This window comes from Carcharodon carcharias, chromosome 4, assembly GCF_017639515.1.
Source record: "Carcharodon carcharias isolate sCarCar2 chromosome 4, sCarCar2.pri, whole genome shotgun sequence".
Classification (NCBI taxonomy): Eukaryota; Metazoa; Chordata; class Chondrichthyes; order Lamniformes; family Lamnidae; genus Carcharodon; species Carcharodon carcharias.
The window spans coordinates 38,985,563-38,998,910 of NC_054470.1; the positions used below are offsets into that span (position 1 = coordinate 38,985,563).

Below are 13,348 nucleotides of genomic sequence, written 5' to 3' on the forward strand. Positions count from 1 at the left end.
CAGGATTTTCATTTATCAGCCTACACTTTGAATGACAGCAGCCTCATCAAACAGAGGTTCAAGAAGAGTAAAAAAATTGACTCTGATTCCATTCACACAACACACTTTCCTTTGAGGGTCAGATAGCAATTAGGAGCAAGAATCCTCAGCTAAAGTTTTCTGCCCCCTGGCTTAGGGATACTGAAAATCCATCATCAATACTCCAGCTAAGATCAGCTGAGCACAGACCAGTGATTGAAAATAGTACTGTACCTTCCTGATTCATATAATTCAATATATCACCATGTTGTCATGTACTCACCAATCCATCATGAGAGTTTGTTAGATCAGAAGTATTGTATACCAAAAATAGGGGGTAACCTAGGGGCTAATAACAGTATGGAACTTAAGGTAAGAAATATCAGAGAAAAAGTACTGGAGAAATTTAAGGAACTAAAAACTGAGATGCCTGCAGAAATAGATGTGTTGGTTATGATTTTGCAAAATTCCCTAGATTCTAGAATGAAAAGCGAATTGGAAGTGAGTGAAAATAGCACTGCTATTCAAGGAAGAACTACAGGCCCGTTAGCCTGACATCAGTTGTCAGGAAAATACTGGAATCTATTAAGGAAGTCTTAACAATGCACTTAGAAAATCATAGTATGATCAGACCATGTCAACATGGTTCTACAAATAGGAAATCACGTTTGATAAATTTATTATTTTTTTTTGAGGATGTAACTTATAGGACAGATGAAGGCAACCAGTAGATGGCAATATACTTGGATTTCCAAAGGGCATTTGTTAAGGTGCCATTCAAAAGGTTAATACACAAGATAAGGGCTCATAGAATTGCATGGATGAAAGATTAGCTAACTAACAGGAAACACAGAATTGGGATAATGGTCATTTTCAGGTTAGTAAACTGTAAATGGTGGGGTACCATTGGGAGGAGTACTGGAATCTCAGCTATTTACAATTTATAGTAATGACTTAGACAAAGACACAAAGTAACATATCTAAGTTTGCTGATGATACAAGCTGCAAGGGCAACACAGATATTGGAAAGTTAAACAAGTAGAAAACAAGGTGGCAGATGGAGTATAATGTGAGAAGTGTGAGGTTATACCCTGGAAGTAAGAATAGAAAAGAATATATTTTTTTTAAAAGGTGTGGAACTTGTAAATGTTGATATTCAGAGCAGCTTGGGTGTATTTCTACAAGGAACACAAAGTTAGCATGCATGCACTTAGAAAGGTAAATGGCATGTTGGCCTTTATTGCAAGGGAATTGGAGTACAAGAATAAATAAGTCTTGCTACATGTGTACAGGCTTTTGGTGAGGCCACACCTGGAATAGTGTGCGCAATTTTGGTCTCCAAATTTAAGGAAGGATATACTTACATTGAAGGTGGTATAGCAAAAGTTCACCAGACTGGGTTGAGAGGTCTGTCTTATGATGAGGGATTCAGTAAATTAATCCTATATTCTCTGGAGTTCAGAAGAATGGAAGGTGACCTCACTCAGACATACAGGATAGACAGAGGTCATTTCCTCTGTTGGGATTCTAGAACATGGGACACAGTCTCAGAATGGGGGCCAATCATTTGGGACTGAGATGAGGAGGAATTTCTTCAAAGGATTGTGAACCTTTGTAATTCTATACCCCAGAGGGTTGTGGATGCTCAATTGTTGAAAATACTTAAGGCTCGGAGACAGATCTTTGGTCCCTCAAGGCTCCAATGGATATGGGGAGCAAGCATAAAAGTGCAGTTGAGTCAAAGGTCAGCCGTGACTCGACAGGTTGCATGGTCTACTTCTGCTCTTATTTCTTATGTTATTACTCTGGGCCCTGAACTCCAAGCACAACCCATAACCCAGCAGGTGCTTTATCAGCAGTAAGAGCAATTCACAAATCTAATTAATCATGTTCCCAAAGTGAAACTAATTCAAGATATCATCAAGTGGGCGAATTCAACTTTCAACTGATACAAAACTGCCATTAACTTTACTGCTGAAGGAGAAATGCCACAACCCTGGTGTAGGTTCTAGGTCGTAATCCTACATAAAAGTAGAGATATCATGATCCTTCAAACAACAAAAATAAAAAGTGGCAAGGAAAGGGAAGTAATTATAAATGTCACAGGTACAACAGAAAACACACTACAATGACCAGTTTGTTGGGTTTACTTATTTTAATAAATTACTTTGAAGTTTTTTTAATGTACATTTTATACAGTTCCAGATGAGGCACATTTGAAGAAAGTGGTAATATAACTAACAGGATACAAACAATGCCAGTGCCAAGATGCCTGAAAATCTCTGCTTTTCTGAACTTTTCGTTCAGAAAATATATTTTATAACATTTTTTTAAAACCGAAAATGATTTTCTTTTTAGGAATTCTCTTCACAATACACAACACGTTGCACTTGAGCACAATCTGTGTGCATACAGGTCATTATCAAACTCCACAAAGTAATCAGATGGGCCACATTTTAAATGAATTTGAACGAGAGTTAGAAATTCTTAATTAGAAATTTAATTCAAACTCTATTTTTCATATGTGCTAAAGGTAATGAAGAAACCAGTTATTTTCTCTGAAATCAGACGTTTAGGATGAGAAAATCAATTGAGACAGGTGCTTCACGTTTTTGTTGCATAAAGGACCACTATTAAAGTTGCACCAATAATGATCTAACTGGTGAATCTACCAGTAGCGAACTACACCCTGTAGCACTGATCAGAAGGGCAGTTTTATTAATACTCAATTTTAGAAAATCACACTTCTCTCAGCACAATCCTGAGATTGTTAAGCAAAATTCTGGGAAAGGGTCTGAAATTTTGCTTTTGCCACTTTTTTCTCAACATTATTTATCCCAGTAGAAACTTGATATTGTTCCCAACCTGATATAGGAGTTACAGAATTTAACAGAAAAACTATTACTAAGTAAATGATCACCTTACTTTAAGGCATAACGTACCGTCAAATGACCTTGTTCAGTGCATTTTTTAAACTTAGTATTTGATGACAAAATAACTTCAGTATCAAGGGGGGAAAAGGATTGGCAAGGGCACATCCAGTTTTTGTAGCAGTTTCATATGAAAATTAAATGCAGATGGTTTTGAAAAATTGATTCATAAAAACATTTTTTGGGGAGGTCTAGGAAAATTAGGTTTTCACCAACTATGTCAGACCATTTAAAAAAATCACTCAATTGCAGGCAAATAATTTTCCAAAGTTTGCAAAAAACATCTGAATGAAGAGCACAAGTTAAACATTTCCATAATCATATCTAATATTAATTTCTACCAAATTAGGCTCTCTTTCTGGAATTATGAAATAATATTTAATGGAACTGTTTAATCAGTCAGCTTACCCAAGTACACTGGGGTCAAATATCTTTCATGGGATTGTGCTTCTTCCAAACAGAAAGAACCTCTGGTAAAACAGGATATCAAGAAAGAGATTTTCTTAAGTGCCAAAAGAACTGCACAAAAACAGCATCCCACTGGTTCAAAAGTGAACTCAATCCAGTTAGCTTATGCTCTAATGCACACAGTAGCAGAGAAGAGATCAGAATTAATGGTAGCAAGCCTACAAAGCTGCTTGCATATAGGCTAAAGCTGAGGTAGCAGATTACTTGTTTGAGGCTATGCACGGTTAGCAGCTGAGGCCAAGTGCAAGGAAAGAACAGGGGCGTGGTTAATCTGCCGAACTGGACAACTTCCTGCAGTTTTAGTGAAACCTTTTTGACTTTACAACAAAAAATAGCTTTTCACTGAAGTACAAAAGGGTTTCTCTAAATCCCCCACAATATTTGCTTGAAACATTAAATATAAAATTCATTCAAAAATAGTATTAGATAATCCATACATATTGTTCTTTAGAAAACTGCAGTTACTTTCACAGGTTAAGTTTTATCCTTACCTGAAAGTTATCAGAAAAATAATCTTCTCTAACAGATACTTCAACCACAGCCTTCCCACAAAATGAAAAAAAGATATGACGTATGCAGGAGATACTTGAAATTCTCTCTTAATGAGCAAAAACGAGTGATTATTTTACTCTTAGCAGTTCAATTGTCTGGGGTGTTGACATAAGAATCTACAGCTTAGTTATTACAACTTTAAGTACTGAATAACTTCTGTTTTATTCATTTACAGACAGTTGCCAAAGTAAAGAATTTAATATTTCCACGACGTACTTTGTTCAAATTTGTAAGAAGGCCGAAGGAAGTTCGGGTTGTAATTTCACAGATTGCCTTCCTTAATACTTTGCAAAGTGAAGTACTTGTTCTTCTTGATTTGCATAGCCATCTTCAAAAATCTATGTACACATTTCTATGCAAATCATTTAGGTCCCTTCTCTTTACCTCCCCTCCCCCCGCTCCACCCTCAGCATTCTGTGGAGTTTCAGGGATTCAACAGAAACAAATGTGCACACTGAAAAATATACAGACTTAGTTGATTCAATGCTTTTTCATTTTTTTGGGGTAATAATATAAACTATCGCAGCCAAAGGGAACATAAACTGAAATCCAACTGGTAAAGAATTCATTATTACAGGGGTAGTAAATAGATCAGATCAATTTTCACAAAATGATGTTCCTTCCCCTTTCAACTGGTGTACAAGTTACAACCCTGAGATGTGGCTCTGAATGTGTCCCTTCTCCAAAATTATCTGAGTGCTGAAGATCAGCATCAAGTAGAACTTCTTTCATCAGGATGACACTTTGGATAGTACTTGAACTGGCAGTGCTGAATATTGGATTCAAGTAGCTTGCATTAAAAATGAAGCAACCTAAACCACATGGCTACATCCACTTCCATGGATCTCAAACTAGCCCTTCTTCAAAATGGTTTCCAAATTTCATAGGCCATTTGGTCTTTCAATGTCCAGTAGATCCAGTGGAGTCAACACATTGTTCTTTGTTTACATCTGCAATTTTTCTTCAAAGCTAATATCCTCACACACTGCTGTCCTGCAGCAGTGGCTCATTGTCCTCGTCACTGCTAATGGGTGGAGTGGTGGGATTGTTGCTGAGATTGCTGCTGTGCTTCCTTACATTACTGGCTTTACCAGGGGTGCCATGCTCAGGAATAAATAAGGCAACCATAAAAGCTACCAGGACTGTAATGGCTCCAAACAAGAAAGGTGGTCCAGGGATAATGGAATCCTGAATGAACAAGAAATGAATGAAGGAATCAACGATTGCCAACAGCTTGTATTTATACAGCACCTTTATAACACAGAAAAACATGTTCAACCGTGCTTAACATTGAACATTGGGAGGAGGGGGTTAAAATTTAATCAAAATTTTTTAAGGTGGTCTTAAAGAAGGAGGGAGGTGGAGAGACAGAGGGTTTCAAGAGAGGATTCTAGCAATAGAATCCAGATAGCTGAAAACATGGCTATCAGTGGTGGGCCGGGGACTAGGGAGTACAAAGGCAGTCAGGAGAAATGAATGTTTGAGGGCGAGTGTTATAGAGCTAACAGAGGTTACAAAGATGGGGTGGGGTGAGGCCATAGAGAGATTTAGATTTAAAATTCTCATTCTTGTATTTAAGAATTGGGGGAACAGGGGTCAATGGAGATCAGAAAAGGCAGGATGTCAGATAAGCAGGACATAATGCAGGATAAGGTACAGTTTTGGATGAGCCAATCTGTAGCCTTGGAACAGTCAAGTCTGGAACAACAAAAGCTCCAGGGATGAGGGTCTTAGTGGCAGAAAGATTGAGATACATGTTATGTGATGGAGGTGGAACTAGCCAGTTTTTGTGATAGAGGATATGGGGTTAGAAGATTAGTTTGAGTTCAATAGGTTGCTGAAATTGTGAATAATTTGGTTTAGTCAGAGACAATGGCTGGGGTGAGCGCTGGGATTCATAGATAGCAGCTGAAGCTGAATACAATGGCTTGAGTCTTTCCTACAATCAAATGGAGAGAATTGTGCCTCAGCCAAGACTGGACATTGGCTAAATAAGCTAGCAATAGAGAAGTCATTGTGGGGTTGAGAGAGAGATTGTAGAAAAGATAATCAGGATGGCATCAGCATGTAACTAAGTGTTATCAGCACAGGGCAATATTACAATGAGTAAGAGCCAAGGATGGATCCTTGGCACACCCCAAAGAGAATGGTGGAAGGGCAGCAAGAGAAATGTTAAAGGAAGACAGGCACTTATGGAGCTAGCCAGTCATACTTTGCAGAAGCAAAAACAGAAAATGCTGGAAAAACTCAGGTCTGACAGCATCTGTGAAGAGAGAAACAGAGTCTGTATGACCCTTCTTCAGAATTAAAGAGAAGTGGAAATGTGATGAAGTTTATGCTGTTTAAGGGTGGGAGCAGGTGAAGCTGGATGGGGGCAAAGGAGAGATTCTCAAAGATGTCATGAACAAAAGGACAAAGGGAGTGTTAATGGTAGCGTTAAGGGCTAAGAAAGGTGCTGATTGCGGCATAAAGGTAAGAAAGCAGAACAAGGGTAAGTACATTAAAAGTAGTACTTGGTGGGTTCCACGAACTTACTGTGTCAAGAACAAAATGTCAATTTTTATAGTAGCAATTAGGTATATTTTTGAAGTATAAGATTTGAACAGTAGGAGCAGTTTCAAAAAAATCTGTAAAATTCAAATAAATGGTGATAATTAGCAAACTGTCTCACCTTTATGACAGAAGTTAGAGGGCACAATGCCGAAGCATCAAAAGGTTTATCCAGCATGCCAGAAAAGGATCAAAAAGAAATGCAGAAAATCCATTTTCAAAAGGCAAGGATTAAGGCACTTAACAGTCAAAGCAAATGCAAAGGTAACAACTTCATACTATTAAGCATTATCAAAAAGTAAAAATCTGCATTCATTTCAAAGGGAATTACTTGTATGAAATCACACAGAGAATGCCAAAATGCTGCAACAAAGCAGTAAATTGTAGATTATATTAGGAACTCAAATGTAAATATTGTTGCTTCTTTTGCATAAAGTTTTATCAATTAATTACTGTGCAGTCTGATCATATAGCATTTCCACTTATTGGCTAGAGGATGGACACAAATCATTCCAACCTGATTTTCTAACCATCCCAGCTGGAAGGCATTAATGTTCAGATCTAGCAACTTGAACACAGCGCCACTAGTCAAAGCATGAGAACAGGATACTTACCTACCTTGTAACTAGGAAAATGGTGCATTGCAAGAGGTGGGAATGTTTTTTTCAAAAAGGATTGACATTATAATGTGTTTTAGCCTTAAAGAGGCAAAGGCTGATTAAAAAGTGACATGTTACAATTAGCTTAAGACCCTTTATTGACCCATATGAACATTCACTGATGTCATTAGCAGGCAGGCAGGAACTGATGATGTTTTTGAAACTCAAATTGAAATCCAAGGCTGATTTTAATAGAATTGGCAGGTAATTCACATCCAAATAAATAAACTCAAAATATCAAAACTCAGGATTGCTGAAGCTAGAAAAAATTTCAACAAAAGTGAAGTTTTTTTTTTAAGATCTGTTGAAGCTAAATGTCAAATGTTCTACTGTATTAGTATACAATCCCCTGCTGTCCCATTTTTACATTGAAATATAGAAATGAAAGATAAATTAGTTTGCTACAATTAGTAAAGCAAAAAGAAACTGAAGTAGAGGCCAACATATTTGATACCAAAGGTTACCTCCATTTTGGGATTTTGTACATTGACCTTCTTGTCAGGGATTGCATCCAGCTCCACATGAAACATGTAGAAAATAAAACCATATAGAGCAGGTCCAAGGCCATTGCACAACCCTCTGATTCCTGTGATCATTCCTTGCACAACACCTAAAATAACCAAAAGATAATTAAAATAATTATTTCAAAAGATAGATACTGGCAACATACTGATGGTGTCACAAAAATTATTTCTTTATACTAAAACAGGGAAAGAAAGTCTTATGTCTTAAAAATTTCCACCCTCTGAAATCCTTGCATTTATCTTTGTAATTCTCTACCCCAGAGGACTATGGATGCTCGGTCATTGAATATAGTCAAGGGGGAAGTAGATTTTTGAACTATAAAAGGAATCAAGGGTCATGGGGAACAGGCAGAAAAGTGGAGTTGAGGCCAAGATCACATGGTGCAGCAGGCTTGAGGGGCTCTATGACTGACTCCTGCTTATGTTCTTAGGTTCTTATGTTATTTACCCATAGGCCTTTTGGTGGCTATGGCAATAATTAAATGCAAGTTTCATTTTGATAGTTACACTGGCTACCTCAGTTTGTTCAGTACTATCAAAAACCCATAAGGCATATTTCAGATAAATTCCAGCAATGCATTGCATTAGTGTGCTGCTTCCCTCAGAGTTGTTGTCTTAAGCCACGTAGGAAGGTACTCCTCAGAAAAGTAAGAGAAGGAAGATGAAAAACAGTACTTTTTTTAAAAAGGGAAAACAATAGATGATAAGGGAGTTACTACAAATAAATCGGCGTGCAAATGGCATGAGCGATTAGAGGATTATCTTCTACACACAGACTTGTGGTGCAGGGGATCGGGCAGGGTTGGGGGGGTGGTGTGCAGTTAGGGGGTGTTAATTTAAGCTAAGATGAGGTAACAACAAATATACAAATAATCAGAGTCATTAAATAAATCTAAGGGGATTTTTTTTAAGCAAAAGGATGGGATTACTGAAACTGCCTGCACCCTCCAGGTGCTTAGAATTCCAAAACTGGTTTTCAGCACTGAATACCAATGAGGTGACAACACCATGTGGGCCGGGAGTTGACAGCACATCCATACACTGTGGGGCAAATAACTTTATGGGGGGGGGCGGTGGCGGGGAGAAAGAAGCACAACAAAAGAAAATAAAAAACATATTGGTCATCAGAGATTTAATAGGGGGCTGGACAGGTGTTTCTGCAACCAGCATGAGGTCCGCATGGTGTGTTGCCATCCTGGCTGCCATGGTAAGGGGCGCCAGAGAGTGCAGAATATTTTAGGGGGTGGGGCACACCGTGGGGAAGAGGGGGAGATAAACAGACAAAAGTCATAGGCCATGTGGGAACCAATGTCATAGGAAGGAAAGCATCGAGATCCTGCAACTCAAAATTTCAAGAGCTAGGGAGGAAGTTTAAAAGCAGGATTGTGAAAACACAGTAAGAACTGGATTATTCCCAGTGTTTATAGGTCCTGTAACAGTAAAGATGGTAGCATGGTCGTACATTGCCGGACTAATAACCCAGAGACTGGGACGAATGGACTTGAGTGCAAATCTCACCCCCAGCAACTGGGGGAAATTTGAATTCAATTAATTAATAAATCTGGAATAAAATGACCAACGGCATTAGTAATAATCATGAAATGACCGGATTATTGTAAGAAGCCATTTGGTTCCTTCAAGGAAGGAAATTTACTGTCCTTCACCGGCCTGTCCGAGCAAGCTTGGAAACAGCAAACCCAGCCCAGTCGACCCCAAAAAGTCCTCCTCGCTAATATCTTGGGGCTTGTACCAGAACTTGAACAGCTGTCCCACAGACTAATGAAGCAACAGTCGTCCAGACACACTCACCAAATCATATCTTACCGCGAATCCCAGACTTCATTTGCGGCAAAGTGGTATAGAGTCCTCAACATTGACGCTGAACACCAACAAGTCCCATGGCATCAAGTCAAACATTGGCAAGGAAATCTGTTGATTACGACCTAGCACTGATAGTGCTTCTCCATGTTGAATACCACTTGGACAAAGCACTGAGGGTAGCAAGGTCACAATGTACTCTGGGTTTGGGAATTTAGTGGCCATCACCAAGGAAGGCTTGGCAGCACCATTGACTGAGCTGGCCAATTTCTGAAGGGCATGGATACTTGATCACGTCCTCAGGTGAATGTGTACATGACAGGTCAGTAAGCGTGATCATCACACAGTTCTGTGGAAACAAAGTCCCATCTTGACCCTGGGACACCCTCCATTGTGTTGTGGGGCACTACCACCATGTTAAACAGGATAGACTCAAAATAGATCTAGCAGCTCAAAAATGGGCATCCATGAGGCACTGTAGGCCATCAGCAGCAGAATTGTACACAACCAGAATCTGTAACCTCATGGCCCAGCATATCCTTTACTTTACCATTACCATCAAGCCAGGTGACCAACTGTGGTCCAAGGAGGAGTGTAGGAAAGTATGCCAGGAGCACCATCAAGCGTACCTTAAAATGAGATGCCAAACTGGTGAAGGTACAATGCAGGACTACACAAAAGTTAAAAAGCAGCAGCATGCTATAAACAGAGCTCAGTGATTCCAAATCCAACATACCAGATCACCTTGCCATATCCAGTCATGCATGGTGATGGACAATTAAACAATTAACAGGAGACGGCAGCTCCAAAAACATCCTCAATTATGGAGAAGCCCAGCACATCAATGTAAAAGACAAGGCTGAAGCATTTGCAACAATCTTAAGTTTCAAGTACCAAGTGGATTATCCATCTTTGCCTCCTTCTGATGCCTTCACCATTGCAGTTGCCAGTCTTCAGACAATTTGATTCACTCCACATGATGTCAAGAAACAGCTGAACATTGGATACAGGAAAGACTACTGGGTCCTGATAATATCCCAGCAGCACTATTGAGGACTTGCACTCCAGAACTAGCCAAACCCTTAGCCAAGTTGTTCCAGTACAGCCACAACACTGGCATCTACCAACAATCTGAAAAATTGCCCAGGTGTGTTCTGCCCACACAAAGCATGACAAATCCAGTTCAGCCAACTACTGCCCCATCAGTCTACATTTAGCTGACAGTGCTATAAAGTAACACTTACTCAGCAATAACCTGCTCATTGATGCTCAGTTTGTGTTCTGCCAGGGCCACTCAGCTCCAGACTTCAGTACAGCCTTGGTTCAAATATGAAGAGTTAAACTTGGTGAGGCAGGAGTGGCTGCAAAATTGAAATTAATGATAATCTGGGAAAACGCTCAACTAGTTGGAGTCATTCGTAGCTGGAGGCCAAAGGTCTCAGGTCCAGGACATTGCTGCAGGTGTTCCTCTGGGTAATGTCCTAGGCCCAAATGTCTTCAGCTGCTTCATCAATGACCTTTCCCTACATCATGGGGGTCAGTGTTGGGGATCCTCGCTGGTGATTACAGTGCTCATTACCACTCGCAACTGCTCACATGCTGGTGCAGTTTGTGCTCACATGCTGGTGCAGTTTGTGCTCACATGCTGGTGCAGTTTGTGCTCACATGCTGGTGCAGTTTGTGCTCACATGAAGCAAGGCCTGGATAACATTCAAGCTTGTGCTGATAATTGGCAAGTAACATTTGTGACAAACAAGTGTCAGGCAATGACCATCTCCAACAAGAATGAATCTAACTATCTCAGCTTGACATTCAATGGCATCAGCATTGCTGAATCTCTGTCAATCAATATCCTGGAGGTCACCAATGGCCAGAAACTGAACTGGACAAGCCTGTGGCTATGAGAGCAGGTCAGAGGTTGGGAATTCTACAGCGAGTAAATCACCTCCTGACTCCCCAAAGTGATTATCCACCACTACAAGACACAAGTCAGGAGTGTGATGGAATACTCTCTCTTGCCTGGTTGAGTACAGCTCCAACAGCACTCAAGAAGTTTGACACAACCCAGGACAAAGCAGTCCGCTTGATTGGCACTCTGTCCACCACCTTAAACATTCATTCCCTCCACCACCAGCGCATAGTGGCAGCAGCGTACACCATATAAGAGGTGCACTGCAGTAACTTGTGAAGTTTATTTCAAACAGCACCTTCCAAACCTATGACCTCCACAATCTAGAAAGACAAGGGCAGCAGGCACATGGGAACACCACCATCTGCAAGTTCCCTGCAAGCCACATACCATCCTGACTTGGAACTATATCGCCATTCGTTCACTGTCGCTGGGTCAAAATCCTGGAACTCTCAATCTTAACAGCATTGCAGCATACTGACACATGGACCGCAGCAGTTCAAGAAAGGGTCTCATCATCAGCTTCTCAAGAGCAATCATGGAAGGCAAGAAAATCTGGCCTGCCAGCTATTCTCACAACCCAAGAATGAACATTTAAAAAGTTGCAGTGTTGGATAGAGAATAATTGTAGGAAACTAGAAATGCACGTAACAAACAACCAGTGGTATAGTAATCATGGCAGACTTTAATCCTAGCATTGATTGGGCAAACCAAATTTACAGTATGAAGGACAAGTTCGTGTTAAGGATCAGTATGTCAAGGAACCAACTGGCGAACAGACTTAGTTATAGTATTGTAAAGTGAGACAGCATTAATTAATAATCTTGTAGTGAAGAACCTCCAGGGGAGAGTAATCTAATGATGAATTTTATATTGAGTTTGAGAGCGATTTAGTTAAGTTTGAAATTAGGGTCTTAAATTTAACCAAAGCAAAATACATGAGGGGCAAGTTGGCAAAGGTAGACTGAGGAAACGAGCAAATTTTTAGGCCATCAATAAGCAAGCCTTGGTTTAATGAAGAGTGCAGTAGGGCATGCCAGAAGCAGCACCAGGCATACACCCAAGAATGGGGTATCAACCTGAAGCTACAATGCAGCACTACTTGCGTACCAAACAGCATAAGCAGCAAATGATAGACAGAGCTAAGTAAATCCACAACCAATAGATCAGATCTAAGCTCTGCAGTCCTGCCACATCCAGTCATGAATGGTGGTGGATGATTAAACAACTCACTACAGGAAAAGGCTTCACAAATATGCCCATCCTCAATGATGGGGGAGCCCATCACATCAGTGCAAAGGTAAGGCTGAAGCATTCGCAAAGATGTTCAGCCAGAAGTGCCGAGTGGATAATCCATCTCAGCCTCCTCTGGAGGTCCCCAGGATCACAGCTGCCTGTCTTCAGCCAATTCGATTCACACCATGTGATATCAAGAAACAGCTGAAAGCACTGGATACTGCAAAGGCTATGGGCCCTGACAATGTTCTGGCTATAGTACTAAAGACTTCTGCTACAGAACCTGCTGTGCCCCTAGCCAAGCTGTTCCAGTACAGCTACAACACTGGCATCTATCCAGCTATGTAGAAAACTGTCCAGGTATGTCCTGTACACAAAAAGCAGGACAAATCCAACCCAGCCAATTACTGCCCAATCAGTCTCTCGATCACCAGGAAAGCAATGGAAGGGGTCATCAACAGTGCTATGAAGTGGCACTTGCTTAGCAACATGCTTACTGACGCTCAGTTTAGGTCCCGCCAGGTCACTTATCTCCCGACCTCATTACAGCCTTGGTCTAAACATGGACAAAAGAGCTGAACTCCCTGTACGTGTACCTATACCACAGGGACTGCAGCATGTTCAAGGAAGTAGCTCATCACCACTTTTTCAAGGGCAATTAGGGACGAGCAATAAATGCTGGCC

General features: G+C 40.4%; 1 protein-coding gene across 2 annotated transcripts in view; it reads right to left on the bottom strand.

Moving 5' to 3' along the window:
- Positions 1-2,158: 2,158 nt before the first annotated feature.
- Positions 2,159-13,348, bottom strand: part of LOC121276994 (hippocampus abundant transcript 1 protein-like) — a 124,590-nt gene continuing 113,400 nt past the window's right edge. For both annotated transcript variants that reach the window (XM_041185802.1, XM_041185801.1), the window contains exons 11-12: positions 7,642-7,787; positions 2,159-5,156 (exon numbers count right to left, since the gene is read on the bottom strand). In XM_041185802.1, coding sequence (XP_041041736.1) covers positions 4,947-5,156; positions 7,642-7,787 — 356 coding nt within the window. In that variant the 3' untranslated portion in view covers positions 2,159-4,946. The remainder of the gene's footprint in view (positions 5,157-7,641; positions 7,788-13,348) is intronic.